The following is a 27036-nucleotide window of genomic DNA, read 5'->3' as shown; positions in this document are numbered from 1 at the left end:
TTCAGTTGTTTATTCAGTGGCTTTGCATGGTTTTCAGTTATTATTCAGTTAGTCTTGTATGCTTCTCTCTGTTTTCCTGTGGTAAGATGAGATTTTCTCTGATCATAGATTATGAGGAAATTAGAAAGGAGAATGATTGGGAAGGTTATGATTGAAACAATCACAAGATAGCCTCCAGAGTGGTCTGTGCCCTTTTTCTGCTTTTGCGGCTTCTCTCTATTGCCTGGATCTGGTCTCTCAGATTAGGCTCCCTATCTGCTCCTTCTACCCTCCCTGAGATATGGATGTGGATATAAAGTGGGAATATGAAGGTCAAATGTGGTTACAATATTAATAGGAATGTAGATTGTGAATACAGATTGAAAATCTGTGGCTACAGATAAAGAAGAAAAACGATCTTAGCTGAAATTTAGATAGTATCTCAGTTTTTAAGAGGAGAAAATTGAAACACATTAGGCAGAAGGTCATGAACTGTGTTGCATGGGACTAGAACTTAGTTTTACATTTCTAGCAAGTATTCCATTTTTCACCAGAATATGAAATTTTCACTTGAAGTTCATTTGCAATGGAATAGGATCATCTAAGATTATGATATTAGGAAACAGAAGTTATGTAGAAATATTGGCAATAGTATACCCCCCAAAATTCCATTAGTTGATATTAAAAATAAAATCTTTCTTTTCTCTGTTGTTATCCAAGTGGTGGTAGGAGCAGAAAGTGAAAGTCGCTCAGTCGTGTCCGACTCTTTGCAACCCCCTGGACTATACAGTCCGTGGAATTCTCCAGGCCAGAATACTGGAGTGGATAGCCTTTCCCTTCTCCAGGGGATCTTCCCAACCCAGGGATTGAGCCCAGGTCTCCCACATTACAAGTGGGTTCTTTACCAGCTGAGCCACAAGGGAAGCCCAAGAATACTGGAGTGGGTAGTCTGTCCCTTCTTCAGCGAATCTTCCTGACCCAATAATAGAACTGGGGTCTCCTGCATTGCAGGCAGATTGTTTACCAACTGAGCTGTCATGCTTAAAGTGGTCACACAGGTAGTAGTAGATTATCCAAGCATCAGAGGGAGGCACTTGATGTATAACTTATAACTGTGTGGGTGGTTCCAGTCCATCAGGTTAGAGTTGCCACTCTTGACTTTACAGAGGGTGTTTAAAATTACTTACTAGTTGTTGGACTCACTGTTGACATTTATTATCAAATAGAAGATCATACGAAAGGTATGGGAGGAATGCATTCTGTCTTACCCAATTTTAAGATGAAAAGTTCTATTTCAATAATAATGCCCACCTGAACTGATGCTGAAACCCTGCCTTTCTCACAAGCTGCTGTGAAGATTAATTGATTTGTGTGTGAAAGCAGCTTGTAACTATACAGTGCTCTTCCACTTATAAAGCGTTGGGTTAGTCGCTCTGTCGTGTCAGACTCTTTGGGACCCAGCGAACTGTAGCCTGCAGGCTCCTCTGTCCATGGAGTTCTCCAGGCAGGAATACTGGAGTGGATGTGATCTTTCTGACCCAAGGATCAAACCTAGGTCTCCTGCATTGCAGGCGGATTCCTTACTGTCTGAGCCTCCAGGGAAGCCCTCCAGTTACAATAAGTGAAAGTGAAGTGAAAGTCCCTCAGTGGTGTCCAACTCTTTGTGATCCCATGGACTATACAGTCCATGGAATTCTCCAGGCCAGAATACTGGAGTGGGTAGCCTTTCCCTTCTCCAGGGGATCTTCCCAACCCAAGGATCAAACCTAGGTCTCCTGCATTGCAGGCGGATTCCTTACTGTCTGAGCCTCCAGGGAAGCCCTCCAGTTACAATAACTGAAAGTGAAGTGAAAGTCCCTCAGTGGTGTCCAACTCTTTGTGATCCCATGGACTATACAGTCCATGGAATTCTCCAGGCCAGAATACTGGAGTGGGTAGCCTTTCCCTTCTCCAGGGGATCTTCCCAACCCAGGGATCAAACCCAGGTCTCCCACGTTGCAGGCGGATTCTTTACCACCTGAGCCACAAGGGAAGCCCAAGAAAACTGGTGTGGGTAGCCTATCCCTTCTCCAGGGGATCTTCCTGGCCCAGGAATTGAACTGGGGTCTCCTGCACTGCAGGCGGATTCTTTATCAACTGAGCTATGAGGGAAGCCCTCCAGTTATAAGAAGCAGCATTTAAAAACTCCGTTTAATACTTAAAAATATTTTACTGTTGTTTATACAAAGAAAACAAAAATATTTGATCTGTGTTTTTATTTCTGTGCATTGTTTTAATGACATTTATTAATAGCAGTTGCTGTCCTTTCTTCTGGAAACTAATAATGTAATATTGCATGTTATTCTGTTCTAGGGAGCTCGTGTTGGTAGAATAGATGCTTTTGTTCAGAGCTTGGACAAAAATTTTATGGTTCCAGTAGGTGGTGCTATAATTGCTGGCTTTAATGATTCCTTCATTCAGGAAATCAGCAAGATGTATCCAGGTAAATAAATCAGTTGGTCTTCAAAAAAAGTAACTAACAAAAATCCATTTGTATATAGGCTACTGTAATAAATGTTACTTTACAAAGCTTTTTCTCCCTAATGTAACATATCATCCTTATTTCAGGAAGAGCTTCAGCTTCACCTTCTTTAGATGTCCTTATTACTTTATTATCACTTGGATCAAATGGCTACAAGAAGCTATTAAAAGAAAGAAAGGTAAGCTTTCCCTGTAGGTATAAAATACTATCCTTGACTAAAACAGTACTCCACAGTATTGGTGTGTCTGTCTATTGGTTTATCACTTTGGGATATAGATACCTAGCACAGTCCTAGGGGATTGACTTTGAGTTGATTTTCAATTAATCATTGTTATCCCATCTATTCAGACATCCTAATGAATCTTGGAAAAGTGATTTTGTTTTTGTGTTTGTTTTTTTTTGAGGAAGTCCTGTATCAGGGATTCTATTACGTTGGTAAAATGTAATTCATTTATCACTTATAGGTAAATAGAGGCTCTTAAAAGACAGATGGACAAGCTTTTTCTTTTTAGTTTTGGAAGACTTGTTTAGATGTGACATGTCATTTGCAGGAGGAAAAATACAGGTCAGAAATTGGCCAGCTTCTCTTTCTAAGTAATAAATCCATTCTTTGCTGTTATTGGAATGCTGAACTCATTGACTATGTTGATCATGAAAAGTGACATTTGTGCTTGAAAACTGGACTTCGTCTTCAACACTAAAAGCTAGCTTAATTCAGGGCAGCTTCAAAATTGTAGTCAGAGAGTGTTGCTAGGGTAGGTCAGATTAAGATGTTTTATTCGTCTCCAATCTGGGAGGGCTAGAGGTTCCTGGTATCGTTTTTGTATCTATAACTTTCTAATACTTAGTCGCAGTTACAGTCCGTAAGATTTGTAATATTAATTTACGTATTTTAAAATATTTTCATGTATATCATCTGATAGATCCTCTCAACTAACAGCCTTATGAATATCTAACAGAAATTTAAAACTTTCTGTGCCCTGTTTTACCCTAGTCCCTTTCTTCCCACTAATTCAACCCATAGGAAAGTAATTGCTTACTTTTTATTGTTAGGACATCTCTTTAAGATTTACATGATATAGGAAAAGATGGTCAACCTCAGTCTTTAGGGAAATACAAATTAAAGTGAGATATCACTAATATAAAAAACAAAAACTAATAGAAAAAACTAATCAGCAACTTTGATAACACTTTGGCAGTTTCTTTTATACTTACCACAAAAACTAGCTGTCCCACTCTTAGCTATTTATTCAAGAGAAATGAAATTTGTATGTGTGCAAAAACTTACATGTGAATGTTCATGGTGATTTTATTCATAATTGCCAAAACCTGAAAGTAACTCAAATGTCCATCATCTGGGGTATAAACAAACTGGTACATACATACTCTGCAATAAAAAGGAACCAACTACTGATATATGCACCTGCATAATAACTCCCAAATGCTTTATGCTAAATGAAATAAGCCAGACTTGAAAGGCTACATATTGTATGGTTTTATTTACATGCCATCCTGTAAAAGGCAAAAAGATATCAGGAGAGAAAAGAGATCAGTGGATGCTAGAGGCCTGGGTTGGGGAGGGGATTATTAATGGTAGTGAAATGTTTTGTATCTTGATAATGGGAGTAGTTCCATGACTGTATGTTTGTCAAAATTCACAGAAGGGGGACACCTGAAATTCTACTCCGTGTAAATTATGCCTCAATAGACCTGAAAATAAATTCTAGATGATTAGACTAAAACTCCAGTTTAATGAACTCCAAGAAATAATCATCTTGTTGTAGAGAGAGAAAACCTCAGCAGAATCTTTCAAGGCTCCTTCCCTGTAGGAGAGATGGAGACTTTTGACTGAGGAAAACCATCACCTGTTTATGTGAAAGTTTAGTCGTATCAGACACCAGTGAGTCTTAGCTCTCCTGTCCCTAGTTGTTTCACTATGGTACTTGAACTCACAAATTTTATTTCCTTGTTTGTGAAAGAAACAATTGATATCTCAGGCCACTTCTAGTTCTAAAAGATTATAGAATATTTCTTAAAATGAAATAGCTGCTTTCTGAGCCTTGGGTATTATAATCATGGGAATTGGCCTATAATTTAGTAATCTAGCACAAGTCATACGGGTAGTTTATATCAAGCATTTTTTGAGTTTGAAATTTTTAAGATGATCTCTTCAATTTCATGGTATCTCATATCCATTTCTACCCCTGTTAAGCCATCTTGATCCACCCCCTCCCCCAATCTGAACACAGACAAGTTCATTTAAAATAGTATGGTCTAAAGTATGGACCAGTGTTTCTATGAAATAGAAATAAACAGTAGAGAACTTTGATTGTAGGACAAGTTTCATTGCATAATTAATTTACTAAGTATATGTTGAGTATATATTGTGTGTCAAGCCTATAGTATTGATATGCTGCTGCTGCTAAGTTGCTTCAGTCGTGTCCAGCTCTGTGCGACCCCATAGACGGCAGTCCACCAGGCTCCCCCGTTCCTGGGATTCTCCAGTCAAGAACACTGGAGCGGGTTGCCATTTCCTGAGCGGGTTGCCATTTCCTTCTCCAATGCATGAAAATGAAAAGTGAAAGTGAAGTCGCTCTGTCGTGTCCGACTCCTTGCGACCCCATGGACTGCAGCCTGCCAGGCTCCTCCATCCATGGGATTTTTCAGGCAAGAGCACTGGAGTGGGGTGCCATTGCCTTCTCTGATAATATTGATATAGTAACCAATAAGATACCTGCTCTTATGGAACTTACATTTTGTATGAAGGATACCAGCAATAAACAAATAACATAAAGTATAAATTACAAAGTTTGTTTAATACATAAATTATAAAGGTGAAAGCACTGTGGAAAAGAAGAACAGAGTAAAATAAGGGGGGTTAGGTTTGATGTGAGGGGGGAAATGGTGAGAACTGATTTTTAAAATACAGTGGTTAGTGCAGGCCTCATTGAGAACATGACTTCTGAGTTGACTTGAAGAAGTTTGAGGGAGTATACTCCCTCAACTGTGTGATAGAGAAGAGCATTTCAGGCAAAGAACCAGTACCTGAAATTAGGGAAGAAGACCAGGAGCTGACTGCGGCTCAGATCATGAGCTCCTTGTTGCCAAATTCAGACTTAAACTGAAGAAAGTAGGGAAAACCACTAGACCATTCAGGTAAGACCTAAATCAAATCGCTTACAATTATACAGTGGAAGTGAGAAACATTTAAGGGACTAGATCTGATAGACAGAGTACCTGATCAACTATGGATGGAGGTTCATGATATTGTACAGGAGACAGTGGTCAAGACCATCCCCAAGAAAAACAAATGCAAAAAGACCAAAATGGCTGTCTGAGGAGGCCTTACAAATAGCTATGAAAAGAAGAGAAGTGAAAGGCAAAGGGAAAAAGCAAAGATATACTCATTTGAATGCAGAGTTCTAAAGAATAGCAAGGAGAGATAAGAAACCCTTCCTCAATCGGGTGGAGAGGGAGGTGGGAGGGGGAATCGGGATGGGGAATACATGTAAATCCATGGCTGATTTATGTCAATGTATGACAAAAACCACTACAATGTTGTAAAGTAATTAGCCTCCAACTAATAAAAATAAATGAAAAAAAAAGAATACCCTAATTATCTGTGTAAGAAAAAAAAAAAAGAAACCCTTCCTCAGCGATCAGTGCAAAGAAATAGAGGAAAACAATAAAATGGGAAAGATTAGAGAGCTTTTCAAGAAAATTCAAGATACCAAGGGAACATTTCATCCAAAAATGGGTTCAATAAAGGACAGAAATGGTATGGAACTAACAGAAACAGAAGATATTAAGACAAGGTGGCAAGAATACACAGAAGAACTATACAAAAAAGATCTTCCTGACCCAGATAATCACGATGGTGTGATCACTCACCTAGAGCCAGACATCCTGGAGTGTGAAGTCAAGTGGGCCTTAGGAAGCATCACTATGAACAAAGCTAGTGGAGGTGGTGGAATTCCAGTTGAGCTATTTCAATCCTAAAAGATAATGCTGTGAAAGTGCTGCATTCAATATGCCAGCAAATTTGGAAAACTCAGCAGTGGCCACAGGACTGGAAAAGGTCAGTTTTCATTCCAATCCCAAAGAAAGGCAATGCCAAAGAATGCTCAAACTATCACACAGTTGCACTCATCTCACATGCTAGTAAAGTAATGCTCAAAATTCTCCAAGCCAGGCTTCAACAGTACAAGAACTGTGAACTTCCAGATATTCAAGCTGGTTTTAGAAAAGGCAGAGGAACCAGAGATCAAATTGCCAACATCCACTTGATCATCAAAAAAGCAAGAGAGTTCCAGGAAAACATCTATTTCTGCTTTATTGACTATGCCAAAGCCTTTGACTAGGTGGACCACAACAAACTGTGGAAAATTTCTGAAAGAGATGGAAATACCAGACCACCTGACCTGCCTCCTGAGAAGCCTGTATGCAGGTCAGGAAGCAACAGTTAGAACTGGACACGGAATAACAGACTGGTTCCAAATAGGAAAAGGAGTATGTCAAGGCTGTATATTGTCACCATGCTTTTTTAACTTATATGCAGAGTATATCATGAGAAACGCTGGGCTGGATGAAGCACAAGCTGGAATCAAGATTGCCGGGACAAATATCAATAACCTCATATACACAGATGACAGCACCCTTATGGCAGAAAGTGAAGAAATAAAGAGCTTCTTGATGAAAGTGAAAGAGGAGAGTGAAAAAGTTGGCTTAAAGCTCAACATTCAGAAAACTAAGATCATGGCATCCGGTCCCATCACTTCTTGAGAAATAGATGGGGAAACAATGGAAACAATGGCAGACTTTATTTTGGGGGGTTCCAGTATCACTGCAGATGGTGACTGCAGCCATGAAATTAAAAGATGCTTGCTCCTTGGAAGAAAAGTTATGACCAACCTAGACAGCATATTAAAAAGCAGAGATATTACTTTGCCAGCAAAGGTCTCTCTAGTCAAAGCTATGGTTTTTGCAGTAGCCATGTATGGATATGAGAGTTGGACTATAAAGAAAGCTGAGCACCGAAGAATTGATGCTTTTGAACTGTGATATTGGAGAAGATTCTTGAGAGTCCCTTGGACTGCAAGGAGATCCAACCAGTCCAACCTAAAGGAGATCAGTCCTGAGTAGTCATTGAAACGGCTGATGTTGAAGCTGAAACTCCCATGCTTTTGGCCACCTGATGTGAAGATCTGACTCATTTGAAAAGACTCTGATGCTGGGAAAGATTGAAGGAGGGAGGAGAAGGGGATGGCAGAGGATGAGATGGTTGGATGGCATCACTGACTCAATGGACATGAGTTTGAGTAAACTCTGGGAGCTGGTGATGGACAGGGAGGCCTGACATGCTGCAGTCCATGGGGTCCTAAAGAGTCAGTCGCAACTGAACTGAACAGTGCATTTGAGAAGCAGAGAAGATGCCAGTGTGGTTAGGGCAAAGAGATTAAGGAGAGTTGTGAGAATTGAGGTCAGGATGGTAATGGGGGTGGTGCTGGTCAAGTAGGGCTTTTTAGGCTATGTAAGGTCTTTGCCCTGTATTCTGAGTAAAATAGCCATTAGAGGATTTTGAATAGAGAAGTATTGCTTGTTGTTTTGTAACTCTCATCAGACTTGTAATTATTTATTTGGTATGTAGATTTCCCCTGCAGTGTAAGTACAGAGTCTTAACCACTGGACCACCAGAGACGTCCCTAGTCACTGTATTTTTAACAAACTTTCCTGATAAATCTGATACACACCCAAGCTTAAAACCCATTATTTGGGGGCACACAGGTCATTTGTATCTGTAATGGAAGCTTGGAGCAGAAACCTGCAATGTCATAGTGTTGTAGTTCTTATAAAAGTGAAAAGTGAAAGGACATTTGGGGACACATAAGTCCACTCTTCAGTCTTGTTTTACACAGAATAAATATCTTTCTATAAAAAATTGGGGAGTTTCAGCTTCAACATCAGTCGTTTCAGTGACTACTCAGGACTGATCTCTTTTAGGTTGGACTGGTTGGATCTCCTTGCAGTCCAAAAAACAAAAAACAACTGACATCTCTTATGACTTAGATGTTCTTATAGAGACATTTCTCTGTAGGGATATAGTTGAAAACTTGTGAAAAAGGAATGACTTAATAAAATGGTGATTACCTGTTGTATGTAGCTTTTACAGCACTTGAATAGGGCTTCCTCCCTAGCAAATACTCTTCTTCCTAAAGGACTTTTCTTACCTCTAAGGATTTTGAAATTGTTGATTTTAGGGGTGATCTGTCATCTTTCTTCAGTCTAAGAATTTCTTTTATACCATGCTTGTTACTTTTGACATTTAGGGTTTGACTTTAAATTTTTAAGTTACTTTTAGATGATACCAAAGTCCCATGCACGTGCTCAGCAAGAATGAACGTCCACCTGCTTTGAGACTGACCTGCAGGAATGTGTAGCTCAGCTGGTAAATGGATGCAATAGGCAGCCCAGCTCTGATTTCACTGGAACTTTGTCCTTTATTAAGGAAAGTGAAAGTGAAGTTGCTCAATCGTGTCTGACTCTTTGCGACCCCATGGATTGTAGCCTACCAGTCTCCATAGTCCATGAAATTTTCCAGGCAAGAGTATCTTCCCAACCCAGGGATTGAACCCAGGTCTCCAGCATTGCAGGCAGACGCTTTACCGTCTGAACCATAACCTCTGGGGAAATATTTTGTGGGGAAATTTTATTTTTTAGTGTTATGAATTAGATGAATCCATTTTAGGTGTCAAGAGATAACTGGCTTTGTAGCATCCAGAACTTTGTTATTTTTGTTTATTTAGATAGCGTAGAGTGGAAGGAACAGGGACAGGAAAAGAATAGGATTATAGCTTCAGTATATTAGCATCTGTCTGTATGAGTCCTGCTGCTGCTGCTGCTAAGTCGCTTCTTCGTCCCCACCAGGCTAATGTTAATTATTTAATCTGAAAACTGTTAGGCTAAGAGAAAAGTAGGTGGGTGGGAAACTAATACTCTTAGGTATGTCTGCTGTATCTCTAGGACTCTGCTAGGTTCATTGTATTCATTATTTCATGCAGTGCATGTAGTACTCAGAGCAAGTTTATGAGGTAGCTATTATCCCCATTTTACAGATGAAATTGAGGTTAGAAGAAGTTACATACTTACCCAGAATCACATGTAAGTGTCGGAACTGGTGCTGAAACCCAAGTCTGTATGATACTGAAGCCTCTGCACTTTATGTCTTCCCACTCTTCCCACCTGCTTCCATTCACCCATCAACTGTTGTGGAAGTGTTTGCCTGCTCTGTGCTAGGCATTTGAGCCATAAAAATGGTAATCTCATGACCCCTTTTCTTATCTGATGGAGGTGTGTAAAATCCCAAAGGCTCTAATGTATTCATTGATTTTATTTAAAATTCTTTGTATTGAATTTACGTAGAACAGAGACTATCTATAGTAGTAATCTTCAGAGTATAAAAATGCTCATTTGAGAACTCTATCATTGTAAGAGAATAAAAGTTTGCTTTTTAACAACTTCATTCAACAGGAAAGTCTTTTTCTTGAAAAATGTGGATGTCCTCCATAAACCATAATTGCATATATGTAGCATAAATATTGTTTTTTTATTGGATTTGTTGCAGAAGTAAAGCCCGCTTTTGTTTAAATGGACTTGCTTTTGAACTGTGAAAATTTAATCGTGATAGTTTATTGGTTCAGCTCTGGAGAAGCTGAGGCATAGATATTTTGCTCCAGCCAGAGCTATTTTTATCCCATCACTGAGAGCTCCTTTTTATATTATTGGTGTTATTGCGTACTAAAAAAGGAGTGTTAAAAGAAAACTTAGGATTTTTTTTAATTCTGTGCCCTTATTCACCACAATGATATTTTTAGAGGTTATTTCATCTAGCTATATCTCTTCCAAAGAGGCTTTATCTTTTTCACAGTAAAAGCAGACAAGAACTCAGCTTGAAGCCATTCCTTCTCAAGCCTCCTTTTTTGAAGGGTGAAAGGATCTGAGAGTGGACTGTGTGTGTGAACTGAACCTGTTTGCCCTTAGCCCCTTCCTGATCAACACATCTGCTGCATTGAGGGGAGAAGTGACCAGGAAGTTTAACTGAAGAGGCCTTTAAGAAAAGGGATGAAAATTGCAGAAACTGTTTCTTTGAGTTGTTCTATGCAAAAGAATGATCAGTCTTAGACGTTCATCCCTGCTTCAGATTTGATTCCAGAGAAGACCATTATTCTGCTTAGCTGTACTTTTTAGAAGAGTGCTTTGCTGAACAGGACAGGCAGGTAATCATTCATTATTGCAAATATCTACTGATTTGGAGAAGAGAATATCTGCAGAAAAAGAATGACAAAATGGCTGCTTCAGTGACTGGAATTTGTTTGCTGAAACTTGGAGAACGTTAGACATACAACTCAAACAATGTCCTATAATAAAGTTAAGTTTGAAAGCTTTGTAAATTTGTAGCCCTAAAGGTAGAGTAGTTGAATCCCAACAAAAGTGTCAGATTTTAGGCCTGGATATGAAGCATCAGTGGAAACGTTCGAAAGCTTTAGCCTGTGCTGCATGGAGTGTGTCTGGATGCTGTGGCCTGGCCATAGTCATAGATAGCAGCATCCCATATTTAGTATGTTTATCTTCACTTAGGAACATCTGTGTGAGTGGATATGTACCTCCAGTCCATTGTCTGTCCGTCCTTACATGTTATCATTGAAATACCAGACTACTTGTTATGTTTCCTTTTTGATTTATTTCCCACCTTATGGGGCATATTGTAATGATATGTGAAGTTCTCTTTCATCCTGTAACATGAAATAGTTATTTCGAAAGACATGGTTACCTAAGACCCTTTAAAATTTAGTGAATTATGTACATCTTTGGGTTATGGGAACAGATAAGCTAGATGTTGGGCTTCACAACTGCAAATCAATTTGCAAAAGGCTATACGAAAGATAATGCTTAATGTAATTCAACTTCTCTTCCATTAACATCTTGAGTTATGGTGTAAAGTTCTGTAATTTTATTCTAGAAATGTAGCTGACATTAGCATTCAGGTGTACGGTTCAGCTTATCTCTGGTGAAGAATCTTTTAAAATTAAGTTAAATACAGCACAAAACACATAGAAAATCAATAATATTTCATTTCTTTTAAGTAAGATCTTTCTATATACATTTGTTTGGAGAGGTTATAAATTTCTCCCTTTACAGGAGTATTTTGTAATAAATGTCACTTATAGATTTAGCTGTAGGAAAAAAATAGTGCAGGTTTTGAAATACCTTTAATATATCAGATAAAAAACTGCTTAGCTAAGTATCAGTGTAGGAAATAGTGGTACAGTCTCTTAAATGATATTTTTAAAGTGTAGTGATATTAATGGGAGAGCATTTAGGACCTTAATATGTGAAATACTGTAGGACTCAGTACATTGTGCTTTAAGATATTTTAAGCTGCTTTGCTTATTGGATTGCTTGTCATAACCCTTTATACAGAGTAGAGATAATAAAAACATTTGCAGACGGATGTGAACTTGACACACAAATATATTCTTTTTTGTTTAATTACTCCCATACTAGTAATATGTGATTTAGTTACTTTAGCATTACATTTATAGTCTGAAGATTTTTATTCTAATATTAGCTACCATTCCAGTGGTATTAGCAAGTGATTGATAGAACTGGTTAGAATTAATTTGTTAAGGTATTAGAAATTGAACATTGGAAAAATCTGTTTTTTAATAGCCATGTATACATTAGTGAATTTAAAAGCACCCTCTAAGGGTGTTATTAAGGAACCATTTCCCTTCTTTTTTTTTTTTAAAGAAATAGCTAAGTACAAATTAAGGAGAAATTAACTACTCTTTTCAGGTTCCTTTTATTCTACAAGTGTGATCGCATTGGTGATTACTGTGGCAGCCATACTGGAGAGAATAATATTTTAAATTTGGCCCTCACAATTGAAATACGTTTTTTGTTGTTAGTGTTAGGGCGCAGAATGTGGGAGTCTGTAAAAGGCATTTCCTGGCTCTCAGATTTGTTTCTGCTTATGGGAGGTTAATGGATTTGAGAATAAGAGAGAATTAGATGCCCATTAAGATTTTAATGTATAATATTATGAAGAATCAGCAGTTAACATCTCAATTAAAATATATGACTTCTTTTTTTTTCTTTTTTAAACAACACTAAACAGTTTTAAAGTTTTATTTTTAATGTTTTTGGCCTGTGGGATCTTAGTTCCCCAGCCAGGGATTGAACCCAGACCCTTGGCAGTGAAAGCACCAAGTCCTAACCACTGGACTTCCAGGGGAATTCCCAACACTGAACATTATGTTAATGACCTACTTTATAGTAGATGGAAATACATAAATGAAAACCCAGGAATTTTGCTCTTCATTAACACTGGCATGGTACTAAAAGATTATGAATTATTCCAGTTGTAGGACAAACTCTTGATTTTTAAATTTCATTTGATTTTCTTATAATTTCACCTAGTGAAGTGAACATCAGAATATTAGTTTAAGACAGAGGGGCCAGGAAATCTTTATATGTCTAAGAAAAGATGCCTACTCTTTTTTCTGTTACTGCAAATGGTGATAACATATGTCTCCTAAAGTATTTCTGTACACTTTTTTTTTAATGACAGAAGAGAAAGACTTAGTAAATATAACAATATGTTTACTTATAACTTCATTTGGTATGACAAATGTGGGTGTTAACTTTTTGAATATAAAAAGAATCAGTATATTTTAGTGATCTAAGATTTCATAATTCTGGCATGCTGAGAATTGATCTTAAAAGATACTAAAAATTTAAGAATGACTATTAAAGTTTTTTTAGGTCAGAATATAAAATATACTGTGTTGACAAGGATAAAAATGCTTGTGGTCTTAAGGAGACTCATTCATAATTCATAAACCTGGTAGGAATTTTCCTGTTCTTTTAATCCTTACCTAACAAAAGACAGAGTTAGTCATCTACTATGTGCTTTAGACATGAAAAAGCTACTCTGGGTCCCAGTGTGGGCTCAGACTCGCCAATCCTTACCTTAGAGAAAACTGAAGCCGCTTATGTGGTCTTTGAAGTTCAAGTATGATTTCCTCCTGTCTCCACTTAGGTACTCTGTTGGCCCTTGGCTTTTTGGTACATCATTAGAGTTTATATATCTTGACTATGGCTGGAGGAAGTCATTGCAAATGGGTTTGTTCAGCTGCAGACTTACTGGGGCAGATATTCATTTCAACACTTTTTAAAGTCCTTACTAGGAGAAGAAAAAGCAATTTTAGGTCAAACAGTTCCCAACATAATATTATTTGTAGCTTCATTAAATTCTCAAATGCGCCAGTGCACATGAGATTTTATACTTGTAAAATAATATATATTTTTATTTTTTACTACTAGATATACATTACTTTTCAGTATGGGATCAAGAATACAGTTTTAGTTGTTAGCTGCTATATTTTTTAATTGAGTTAAAAGGGAATTGTTAATTTTAAGTTTATAATATTTAAAGGAAATTAATTTTTAAACTGTCTCTTCCCAGTTCACTTACATACTAAAATCTTAGCATATTATTCTTGGTGTTGGGAAAACAGTGGTGAAGAAGGTAAGGAGTCCTAGCTTTCAAGGAGTCTTTCCATTCTATGGGTAGTCATAGGCAGTATTTATTTGTGCACATAGAAGAGATAACTTCAGACTGTGAGAAGTATAGTGAAGGAACCAAAATAGACAGTGGTGTTGGAGGGAGATTAGGAGTTGAAGGTAGGCAGGGTTGACAGTTACTTTAATAGGGAAGAGATAAAGGAAGGTCTCCTTAGATTGTGACAAAAGGGACCACTCATGGAATGATCTGGGAGAAGAGCCTTCCCAGTCCTGGAGGAGCAGGGATCGGAAAAGGAGGCTGTTGTGCCTGGCACGTAATAAGTGGAGGGAATGGTTGTTGCTGAGTTGGGCATATTGGCTCAGCTGGATCATGCGGGGCCTTATAGATGAAGAGTTTTTTTATTTTATTTTATTTTTATTTTTTTAATACTTAGAGGAGGAAGTTAGGAGGAGTATGATCTGATTTATGTTTTTGAAAGACCACTCTGGCCTTGGTCTGAAGAACAGATTGTAGAGGGGCGGGAAAGTAGGCAGAGAAGTCATTTAGAATCTATTGCTGTGATCCAGGGGAGAGGTTGATGGCTGCTTGGACTAGAGTGGTAGCCCTGGAGGTTCTAAAAAGAGGATGGATTTCTGATAGATATGTAATAGCCCCTGAGCAGGAAATGTTCTGGTTCTTTACCTTTAAATTCTGTGGTTTCAGATCATTCTGGCAGCTCTGAATCTCACTATATTGTGCAAAGGAAAGAATTGTTCCTAGGGCACATGGATGAGTTAACACACAGCATAGACTGTACACCAGTCAGATTTGTTTCACTTAGTTGGACAAGTTGCAGTGAGTGTTTATTTGATTTTCTGTAAATGTAACATTTTGTTGTTGCAGGAAATGTTTTCCTATTTGTCCAACCAACTAAAGAAACTGTCAGAAGCTTACAATGAAAGACTATTGCATACACCTCACAATCCCATATCTTTAGGTAATTTTTTTTCTTTTTTAAAACATTAGTACTTCTGAACCGTTTCCACTGGGAGGCTGGTTTTTCTTGAAAGAGTATGAATTCGTCCTTGTTGCAGTGATGTTTCTAATTTCATTACAGTATTAATTTGTAAATTTTAAAAATGTAGTTAGTCTTTTTAAATACTTTAATATATTTCAAAGGTAAAAATCTATGTGCTGAAAGAATTCATATCTTATTGTGTTACAATGAATATATGGAAAAAATACTTTCACTTCTTGCTTCTTACCAAAATAATTTGGTCAATAATAAGGAATCTATATAACTATTTAAAAATTTCTACCAGTTAAAAAAACACCATAACATTGGATATTAAAGTTACAATGTTATTATTGTTAGTTTTCCTGAGTATGCCTATGTTAGAGATATCAGTGTTTATGATGATTTAATATTGTCATTGTAGTACAGGTGCTACTAAACAGGGTAATATGAATGTTGGCTTTTTATGCATTTAACTAACATTTAAGCTTCATAATTACCTCTTTTAATTTGTGAATATATGTAGTATAATATGGTTCATATTTATGTATATCTGAGGAAAGTAAGGAAATTAGTAATTTGTAGTTGAAGCCTTTTCCAGGAATGAATGTCCTTGGAAAACCATTTGGCCATTGATAGATAATAAATCACCCCAGTCAGTCCTCTCTGTTGGTTTAAAGTCTAGTTAGATGTTATAGAAGGTGACATGGTGTGATCTGAATTCCAGTTCTGCCATGTAGTAGCCTCTAACTTTCTTTTCCCTGTCTATAAGTAGAGATAATGATCCCTCACATACAGAGTTAAAAGTGGTTAAGATTATAATTGTCAAGTATCTAGTATTGTAAGTCATACTATTCATGTCATTGTTCTGTGCATTTAATTGGAATATTCACTCTTTGGAAGGGTTATATGGAAATTCTTTTCTGATTCTTAGTATGTTAGCTTGTTTTACAATATTTTTCTTTGATATGCAAGAAAATCCTTACTATAATTTATTAAGTGCATTAAGGTGAAATGGTCCCATGAGACAATGAATAAAAAGTGCTATCTCCATGAAATAAGCCAGTTGCAAAAAGATAAATGCCATATGATCCCACGTATGTGAGGCACTCAGAGTATTCAAAATCACAACAGAAAGTGTAATGCTGGTTGCCAGGGTGGGGGAGAATGGAGAATTACAGTTTAATAGGTGTAGAGTGTCAGTTTTAAGATAAAAAGAGTTATGGAGATGAATGGTATGATTAACAATGTTTGAGGTATTTAATACCACTGAAGTATATACTTAAAAATTGGGTAAGATGGTAAATTTTATGCTTTATGTTTATTAACACAATTAAAAAAAGTAATGTCTTCATGATTGTTTGTTTCTTGAGTGGTTTCGTGCTGGTGAACCAAGGCTCGCTGGAATACTGTTTTCTTTTTCAGCGATGACACTTAAAACCCTGGATAAACGGTGCAGCAAAGCTGTCACTCAGCTTGGCTCCATGCTTTTTACAAGACAGGTTTCTGGAGCCAGGTGAGTATGTTTAAAAGGGGATTGGTTTTATTTTGTGTTACAAAGTTAATGAAGTACATTTCCTTACCAGTAAATCCCCCAAGTACATGGTGAGCTATACCTGAGGATTCATCATGTAGGAAAATAGCGATGAGGTAGAGAATCTGTGAGGCTGTTATGCATCCACCTGTAGCGTGTGAAGCAGTCACAAAGGGATATGAATCTTGTTTAATAGATACACAAAAGCAAAGTTCATTACCCCCTGTACAAATTCTTGTATTTATTTTCCTTTGTTAGATAATCTTCACACTATGGTGTTAGAAGTAAGTTAGCGTCATTCCTAAGTTTAAGTGAAAATGTTTTTAAGGAAAAGTCCATTTCCTAGACTGAAAGCACCTATGCAATTCTTGTCTTGCCTTTGAAAAATGTCTTTTTTGCTTTTATAGCTTAAGATGAATTTCATTTTTCATTTTATATTTGATGAGGTCAGAGAAAGATGACTTGAATTATCTTGCTCTAAGTACTCTTCTTTACATGCTTCTACTAAAGAATTTCTCTCTGACTACCAGAGGTCAGAGATTTCACGTCAAAGAACAACTTTTTAAAAGGAAAAAATCTTAGATTACTTAACCTTTTTACCTTGATGAGCTGTATCCGTATGCAGCATAGTTTTGACACTTATAAAATGGTTTTCTTGGCCTTGCTTTTTAGTGTTGCCACTATTTGTCTTTATGTTTAGGTTGATCTTAATTGGCTACTTTAAAAAAAAAGTACCATTAGAAATCTGCTTATATCAAGTATGCCAGTGAACTCAAGCTTTAAAAATGCATGTGCCATTGCTGAATTTTGGTAGTTGCTGACCATCAAACTACTGTAAGCAATTATGCGATTTCTTCTGGAGCCTTGCTTTAATACCTTCCATGCATAATATGATCAGATAGGTGTAATTTTAGTCTGTTGATTACTTGAGGAGATACATGGCAGTTAATCAAAGTGGTTTGATTTACAAACTTAAATATTCCATTGAAGGGTATATATGTGAAGTGTCAGATTTTCATTTTTGGTACAAAAACAGAAATAGTTTTCTTTCTAACTTTTTGTAGATGTGAAGGTGTTTTTGATTTCTAGAACTTGTAGCTCTTTAATAGAAGATAAGTTAATGGTAAGCATCAGATAGTACCTTCCTGTGTGAAGTGCATTATATCGTATAATTTTATTTTAAGGCTGACAGTCTATTTTCATAGGCTACGATCTGTGGCTGTTTTTAAACTTCTTAGAAAGAAAAGTGGGTGTAAGGCTTAGTAACACAGCTTTCTTTTGTTTATGAGTGATACTCTGTTAACATCACCAAACATATTAAATTGGTAAATCTTTTCCTTTGCAGGGTTGTTCCCCTTGGGTCTATGCAGACTGTGAGTGGCTACACTTTCAGGGGCTTTATGTCACATACAAATAATTACCCTTGTGCTTACCTCAATGCTGCGTCAGCCATCGGAATGAAGACACAGGACGTGGACTTGTTCATAAAGAGACTTGATAAGTGTTTAAAGACAGTCAGAAAAGAACAAAATAAAGAGAGTGACATATCTGGAGTTGACAATAATGACAAAACTGAAGATGTGGATATAGAAGAAATGGCTTTAAAACTAGATAATGTATGTCTTGACACATGCCAGGATTCTTCTTGATGACATGTGAAGGGTTTCTTTTTGATAATTTGAAAGAAGTGAGGAGGCTACAGTATAAACTAGCAGTTTAAAGACAAAATGTAAGATTTTTGAATTGATTTCATGGAGAATATTTGGTCAAGGAATAGAATATGGTCTGAGCTAGCCATTGATGATTGTTACATTTGTTGTTTCTAGACTACTTCAATCATTACCATCCTCAACAGGTCATAATGTACAATTAACATTTTTCTAATTGTTAAACATTTGCCAATTAAGCATTATGATTCAGATAATTCTTACTAATATGTTGATAGTAAAATTACACATAACCTCTGATTCTCTTTAAAATGTGTAGACTGCGTTCCCCTGACCATTCTCTTATCATTCACAAATTACTTAGTTTCTGACCACACAGAATTTAGAAAGATCACTAGTGCTACTATTCACTAGATGTTTGTCGATGTGTGTAAGTCACGGTATGCCTGTAAAATGGATATTTCCCAGGAAAGCAGAGGCAACGAGTAAGCTTTAATTTTCACTCAACAGAAATGGATCTCAACTTCAAGATGATTTGCTTATATCTAAGAAACATCTGGGGATCTTTTTGATTGTCAAAGCTAGCAGAATACTAGTTGATATTTAGTTAGTGGAGGCCAGGCGTGCAGTTCAGCATCCTACAATGGGCAAGACAACTTCCCCAAACAAAGATTTATCCAGCTGCAAACCTCACTAGAGCTATGGTTGAGAAACACTGCTCTCAGTTCTCTCATAGCTCAGTCAGTAAAGAATCTGCCTGTGACGCAGGAGACCCGGATTCGATTCCTGGATGGGCAAGATCCCCTGGAGAAGGAAATGGCAACCCACTCCAATATTCTTGCTTGGAGAATCCCATGGGCGGAGGAGCCTGGAGGCTGTAGTCCATGGGGTTGCAAGAGTTGGACGTGACTTAGCGACTAACCACCACCAAAGTAAGAGAACTCCTAAGTAAAGAGAAGTTTTGCGTAGCAACTTTACTTATTCGCTAGTAACTTAGTAGACAGTAGCTCTGTAAATGTTAATGAACTACACAGCGTGCAGATTCTTAACTGATGACTGAGGTTACCTCTTCTAAGTATATAATTATAAATTGTTAATACAGCATATGTGCATTTTTCCATTTGGGAAAGTGAAAACTGTTTCAGTGTTTTTTGCCTCAAGCAGTCTTGGTTAGCTTGTTCAGGTGTTTTGTCCAGCCGTCATCAAGAGTGGTTAACATGGGGATTCTGAACATATTTTTGCTGGGGAGGTGAAAATGATGGAGTATGATGAACAGGTGTATTCCCTACCCATTGCCCATATGCTTCCTTTTGAGTCTGAAATTCTAGACTTACTGGCTATATCTGTTATTTTTGGTGTTGATTTTAAGACTGATAGCCTAAGGAATTACTGAAGCTCCTGAATGCATCGAAGTTTCAAAACAGTATTTCTTAAGACTTGCCCTGTGGAGCATTTATTCCTAAGAGATGCCCAAGGGTATGAAGGGTTCCATGAGCAAATAAGTTGGGAACTTTGCAAACCTGCCCATTGGCATATTAGAGGCTCTAAGAATCTCTTCTATTTGAGTTTGAATATATTCTTATCTAAAGATGGAACCTGTTTTTTAGATTAAATACTTAACTGGCATCCCATTGAATGTATTTTTGAAAACACTACAGTTGAGAATGCCACTTTTCTCTCTTGATTGTGTTTTTCCCCATTGGTTTGGTATTGTAAACTGTGTTAAATGAGCTCAGATTGCTGCCACTCCCACTGGTAAGTTAGAATATTTTATTGCCAACTTAGGAAGTCCACTGTTGAAATAAGTACTTAATTACAACTATCATAGAAGGTTGCTTTGAAGTTTTTGTATCTCTGGGGTTCAGATATTTGAAGTGTCTGGGTTCTTTAAATACTTCTTTCAAAGGAGTAAATCCTGGATTAAAAAGTTGTATAATGTTTTTAATGTGAATTTGGGGCTGAATCGAAGAACTAGTAAAGGTGAAGAGTTGCTATAGACCCTCTCCAATCTGTGAAGGGAAGTGAAGTGATGTTGTGGATGTATGCTGGTGTTGCAGTATACTGTCCACATAAGCCAAGATCATTTTATAGAACGAGTGATCTATTTTATGTGATCATCATTTAACTTAAGAAAGGCTGGAGTCGAGAGACCCGCAAATGTTTTCTCATCTGTGGTGTATCAGCAGTTCTGGGGCTACAGCTGCTGAATAGATAATAATTCTAATTGAAAATAATTTACACCAACCCACATGTGAATGATAGATATGTTATAACATTTCATTCCTGGTGCATAAAATGAGCTGCAGCTTTTACTGTTAGCCTTTTCTTTTCAGAGATTTTAGAATTCCAACTCTATTCCTCTGCTGGTTTCAATTTGACCTTGAGGTTGTAGAAGTCAAGAATTTTTGAAGAGATGTTACAGGTCCTGCACATTTAGGCTTTCCTTTGCCACCACGCCAGTGTCCTTTGACTTGCTGTCTCTCCTTTCCGTGTACATACAAGTTATTTATTTTAATCTCCTCGTAATGATTGGTAAGCCTCATAATTGGCTTTAGTTATCGTCTCACTGGGGCAAAGGGCCAACTGATGATATCTTTTGCAATCAGTGGCTAAGATGATCTCTTCTGTCTTTGTGATCCAGCTGCCCTTATTAAGACTATCAGGTAGAATTTTTGAGTTTAGTTTTTAAAGTCATTGGGCTGTGTGGTAGTCTGCCCGGAAAAGAAAATTGAATAATGTGAAATATTCTTTAGGTCACTACACCCAATGTGTTACTTATTATACACAGAGCAGGAAAGGGTATTTTCAGTCCAGTTCTCAATTTGGCTCTTAAGTTCTCTGCTGACAAATTCTCCCTCTATCAGGGAATGATATGTGATACTAGCCTTAGGAACTCTGTGTTCAACTATAAATGTTTTTATTTAGCTTTTTGCGTTAGTTGATGAGTTGATCAAATGTGAATTATTGAATACAGTTATGTTCTGTCAGTGGGCACTTGATATACAGAATGATAACTTTAAATATAAATTGAGTTTTTTTCCTGATATTTTGCCGTAGCACATACCTCTGTTGTAGTTCTGTTTCTTTAAGCACTACAATAAGTACTGTCATGAGGTCTAAGCTATAGTATGTACCTTTGATTTTAGACTAGACGGCCATGGTAGGTCTTAGTAAAATTAAACAGAGATAATTTGTTCAACCAGTGATGTTACTTTAATATTGAATTAGTAGCTCATCCTAAGTTATATTCTTGTCTTCTTTCGTAGAGGAAAAATCCAACAACTGACAGGTATGGCAAACCCTGATGAGTCCCATTCAGGGAAGCTGTTTTGAATACACACACATTCGGTGCATATAGAATTGGGCTTTCTTTCCTCGCTGTCTGAAATGTGCTCATTTCTGCCAAGCCCTGCATTGCTTTTGTGCTTTGCATTCATGAGGCCAATTTCGTTTTGAAACTAAGTTTGTGTACGTAGAAGTTTAATTATTTCAGAGGCTTGATACCCTCTGGATAATTTGATGAAACAACTGAATATGCTGTTAACATCTTTTTTAAGTTGCTGTAAGTAGTTTTTTCTTGTCTGTCACATTGTGTTGATTATTGGTCTCTCTCGGCCACTCAGTATACAGGTCTCAGACATCCCCACTGTGTTCTTCTGTGCCTTCCTTTTTACTTTCATGCTCTTCTTGGTCATTATGGTGTGTACACATGTAAGATGATGACTTCAAGGCTAATGACTATATCTTTATAATTTTCCACCTAATATTTTAAAGTTCAATCTAAGGCCTTAAGCAAAATCTGAAATATTTATATGGTCTTATTTTTATGAAGTGATATTGGTGTCAACCTGAACTTTTAGAGAACTGTGAAGAAAGGCTGTGTTTAAATGTATAGTTGTGAGGGATTTTAGCTATTAGAATTGAAGCCTGCTAACTTATATGTTTTACTAAAAGAGAAAGACATTTCCAAAAATATTTTTGGTGTAGACTATTTAAAAATAAGACTGAATTGTATAATTTATTATGAAATAAATTTTTAATAAATCATGGCAGTGCATTACATTATTTTACCTAATCATTGCTACAGATAAAATCTGAAAGTGCAGATAACTAACGTTAAATTACTTGCACATATTTTCATTTAGTCATCAGTATTAACTTGCCCAGAAATCAGCAAGGAAAGTCATACTTTGTAATGAGACTCATGATTCACGGGGATGGAGGCTAGATTATTTTTTTTTTAAAGAGGAAGAAGAGAATCTTCTAGCAGCCATTTCTCAAAGCTCTGTTGACTGTAGAACATTGGAGGCTTAGAAGTATTTAAAAAGAAACATGTTAATTAAAAATAAAGTGGTAGTACTTTCTTCTTCAGCCGACTTCATTTTTAAATTGTACTGTTTGATTTTTGCAGGTTCTCATTTGATTTTTAATTAAATCTTTGCACTGGTACTTATTAACCCAAGTGAATTCACATTTAACCTCTCTGAATCTCAGTCTCATCCTATGTTAAGTGGGTACAATCCTTTAGGATTGAGGGTTTAAATGAGATATAAAGTGATTTACTTGATACTTGAAACATAGCACTTGCTGTTAATAACTGCTATGATAGTCTGCATAAAGCTATAATGTACCAGTTTTTACTAGATTTAAATTAAATTTAAAAATTAAATGAAAATCTATTTCTAAGCTTATTAGGTGGATTTTTTTTTTTTCCCAGCCACACCATGTGGCTTGTGGGATCTTAGTTCTCTGATCAGAGGAACCTTGGCCATGGCAGTGAAAACACCAACTCCTAAACATAGGAACCCACCAGGGAATTCCCAGCAGAGTTATTTTTGAGAGAGAGTCATCAATGAAATTTTATTCATCTCCAGTGGAAATTGCAGAGTATTAGTTGATTTTTGATGACTATCTTTTTTCTTTTTCCAGAATTTTTCTATTTAGGTCTTTGTGAATTTCTGTTTTGTGTTTATATCTGAGAGTTTTTTTTTTTAAGAAACATTTAAATATGCATCAATAATTTTATGTGCCTGAAATTTCAGATCACAACCCAGCAAAAATGTATAGAGAAAGTTCATTTACTATGATGTCTGCATCCATTGTATTATCTGACCAAAGTTTTTGGTATAGTCAGCAGACCTACTAGCACAGCAGTTTGCTATATTTACCCCTATTCTGTCGTGTCTGACTTTGTGAACCTATGGACTGTAGCCCACCAGGCTCCTCCATCCATGGGATTTTCCAGGCAAGAATACTGGAGTGGGTTGCCATTTCCTTCTCCAGGGGATCTTCCCAACCCAGGGATCAAACCCAGGTCTCCTGCACTGCAGGCAGACGCTTTAACCTCTGAGCCACCAGGAAAGCCCAACTTTATAGTAGAATGACCAAATATGGTTCTCAAGTTTACATCTTTAGCAGACCTCTTTCTTGAACTCCACACCTTTGAATTCTCCTCTTTCCCTTTTTTCCCCCCACATCCTACATCTAATTCATCAAGAAATATTGTTGGATCTACCTTAAAAAGTTATCTAGGATCAAACCGCTTCTTATCTCCTCCTCTCTTATTGGCCAGGTCTGGACTATCTGTTTCTTGTCTGAATTATTTCAGTACTTCCCTCCCACTCCTGAAAGTCTCCCTGCCTTCTCACCATGCCCCATTACAATCTGTTCTCAATACCACGGTCAGGGTGATCCTTTCGAGACGTGCAGTCACTCGTCTGCTCAAACTCCTCATATCATCAGTGTAAGTCATGGTCCTTGTGCCTCCAAAGGCCCGACAGCATCTGGCCACCCTACTCCCACCCCTGTATCTCCCTGACTTCCTTTATCTCTTCTTTCTACTCTTCACGCTTGCCCCTTCCAGCCAAACTGGCTATCTTGCTGTTCCTCAAACACTAGGTACATTTTGCCTGAGAGCCTCGGTTCCAGCTACTTCCTCTGCCTGGGAACAGCTCAACCCAGATGCTTGGCTAGTTCACCTTTTCAAGTTTTTAATCAAGTTTTCCTTCCTGATGAGGTCTACCTAGACGACTCCTCTTAATACTGGTAGCTATCTCCCCCACTTTAACATTGCTTAAAATTTTTCTTAAAATTGAAAGTGGAGCCTCAATTTTTTTATGCTTAAAAGCGGGCTTCTTGTTAAAATGCAAATTTGAATTCAGGAGACCTGGGGTGAGGCCGGCATTTGTAGCAAACCCACAGGCGATAACAGATACTGGCCTGTGATACTGCCCCAGGCACCACACTGAAGAGCAAAGATACAACATATTATGTAATTTAACTACTTATTATGTACAGTTGGTTATCTCTATCCCTCTGGCTAGAACATAAGCTTCTTCAGGGCAGGGTCTTTGTCCCCTCACATATACCCAAGTAACCTAAATGGCATCTGGCACATGAGACAGTGTATTTGTTGTATGAATGATTCAGTAGGCGTTATTAAATATATTTTAACTATGTATGAAATCCTATCATATTTGATTGAGTCTATTCAGTGGTTTTCTATTGCTTTTATGACAGAGCTCCAAGAATCCTGTTTGGTTATGGCAGATCCAAAGAGGTCCTGCTCCAGTCTTCCCATCAAGAGAAGACTTTGCTACCTGGCTGCGGCAGTGTGCTTAGCTGACGACCTCCCTGGTGTTCACTCCTTTCTGTTTTTCCTGGCCGCTCCTTGGGGCTCGTGCGGTTTTAGTTCCCTGACCAGGGGTTGAACCCGTGCCCGCGGCCTTGTTCGCTCCTTCAAGGTTAGCTCACACCTCAGCTGTCCACTCTTTTGTAATTTAAAGAGCTAATTACTGTTTTAAACCTAGGGCAAGACAGTGGTTTAGCATACCTCTGACAAGTGGTCCATACACTGTGAGAAGAGTAAGTCATCCCCTGAACCTTTCGGAAGAGTTCTGTAATGACCAAGGTACTGTGGTGAACATGACATAATTAAGAGACCAGACTTCTACATGCACAAGTTACTTTTGACTCGTCTGTAAAGTTGGGGTGATGATAGCTAAGAAAGTTGAAATAAAGATCAAATGTAATCATGTGTGTGAAGTACCTAGCAAGGAGTCTGATGAACAGCAAGTGCTTTGATAGTAGCTATTATTACATGGCAGTTAACAACAACAAAAAAGAGATTTCAGTAAAGTAGCACCAGAAACAATCTTTTAAAATGTAGCTCTGTTAGACATAGAAAGCAGACCTAACAGTTATCAAAGGGGAAAGGGATGGAGATAAATTAGGAGTTTGGGATTAACATAAACACACTACTATAGAAACAAACAAGGACCTACTATATGGAACAGGAAGCTATACTCAATATTTTGAGTATAGGAAAAATAATCTAAAAAAATATATATATATATACACATATCTGAATCGCTGAAACTAACACAAGACTGTAAATCAACTATACTTCAATTTAAAAAAATGCAGCTGGGTTTAGAGGCCTGGTCTTGATTAAATCCTATTAGATCAGATGAAAAAATGAAAATTAAGATGAACTGTATTCAAAGCTCTTGTTTAAGTGGCCGTTTTCCTCATGGCCCCCCACCCTCCCTCCTCTCTCCTTTGCTCCCACCTTATTTGCTACTGTTGGTTTTATTTATTTGTCTTAAGTCTTTTTTTTATCCTGTTAAAATGTATTAATAGCTACATCAGGAAATAGATAACTACTGTTTACCCTTAGCAACAACGTCTTAGTTTGGATGAGTTTATCAGATGTTTCCCTGAGAGTGGTTTATTAAAAAAGATTTTTTTATTATGGAAAATTTCAAACATATATTAAAGCAGAGAGAACCATACAATAGGTCCACCTTTGACACTTATCAAGCCCTATTTTGTCTCACTGCACCACCCTCTTACTTTAAAGCAAATATGCATTTTAAGGTATAGCTCACCTTTCAATATGAATCTCCTAACTGAAGAATCTTCCTTTCTCCTAAGAGGAGAAGGGGGCAACAGAGGATAAGATGGTTGGATGGCATCATTGACTCCATGGACATGAGTTTAAGCACACTCCAGGAGCTAGTGAAGGATAGGGAAGTCTAGTGTGCCGCAGTCCATGGGGTTAGTAAAGAGTTGGACAGGACTGAGTAACTGAACAACAACTAAAGGACTCATTTTTTAAAAAATCACGATACTATTATCAACCCCAGTTAATGATATCTTGATATCATCAAATATGCTATCATTGTTCATTTCTCTAATTACTTTCCTTTTTTACATTTGAGTCCTGATGCAAATAAGATCCCCTAAGGGTAGATTTTAGTGGAAAAGGGAGAAGAGGTGAGAAACAGATGGCTTGAGTAACCAGAGAAAATTAGACAAGTGCAGAGAAAAGAGATTCACAAGACTTGAGATGGTATTTTTCTAACGACTTTCCCATGGATTGGTAATACTGGATTTATGAAGGGTGTTCGTACTTCAAATGGGCTCCTAAATATCTTCCAGGATGCTGGAGAAATTCACATTTCACCTGTTCCAAGTTTCCACTGGTTATCATAAGAAATGAACTTCAGTCCATAGTCATGTATAACTTTCCAATTTCAATGCCAACTTCCTTAACATAAGGCTGCGAATTAGAACCTCAAATTAGACTAGGCCTATAAGGCAATGGGGGTAATCATTTCAGATACATAAAGGGAACCCTTTTCTAAATAAATGCATTGAAGGCTAATTGAACCATTGTTTGGGGCTCCAGCCAGCCAGGTTTAATGAGCAGTGGAAGGGTGAGTACCATCTCAAAACCAGTTTTCAGAGGAGAAG

General features: G+C 37.3%; 1 protein-coding gene across 2 annotated transcripts in view; it reads left to right on the top strand.

Annotated features, from left to right (window-relative positions):
• SEPSECS (Sep (O-phosphoserine) tRNA:Sec (selenocysteine) tRNA synthase) overlaps positions 1–25310 on the top strand; it is a 43779-nt gene extending 18469 nt beyond the window's left edge. The window contains exons 7-12 of one of the 2 annotated variants that reach the window (XM_065907196.1): positions 2332–2461; positions 2587–2678; positions 14967–15060; positions 16504–16594; positions 17958–18228; positions 24799–25310. In XM_065907196.1, coding sequence (XP_065763268.1) covers positions 2332–2461; positions 2587–2678; positions 14967–15060; positions 16504–16594; positions 17958–18228; positions 24799–24900 — 780 coding nt within the window. In that variant the 3' untranslated portion in view covers positions 24901–25310. Of the gene's footprint in view, positions 1–2331; positions 2462–2586; positions 2679–14966; positions 15061–16503; positions 16595–17957; positions 24733–24798 lie in introns of those variants that run through there. The other variant, XM_065907197.1, reaches the window with a different exon arrangement.
• The last annotated feature ends 1726 nt before the right edge of the window (positions 25311–27036 follow it).

Source organism: Muntiacus reevesi, chromosome 16 (assembly GCF_963930625.1).
Source record: "Muntiacus reevesi chromosome 16, mMunRee1.1, whole genome shotgun sequence".
Lineage (NCBI taxonomy): Eukaryota > Metazoa > Chordata > Mammalia > Artiodactyla > Cervidae > Muntiacus > Muntiacus reevesi.
Note: the sequence above shows the minus strand (reverse complement) of the source record. Positions and strands in the feature narration are given on the sequence as shown.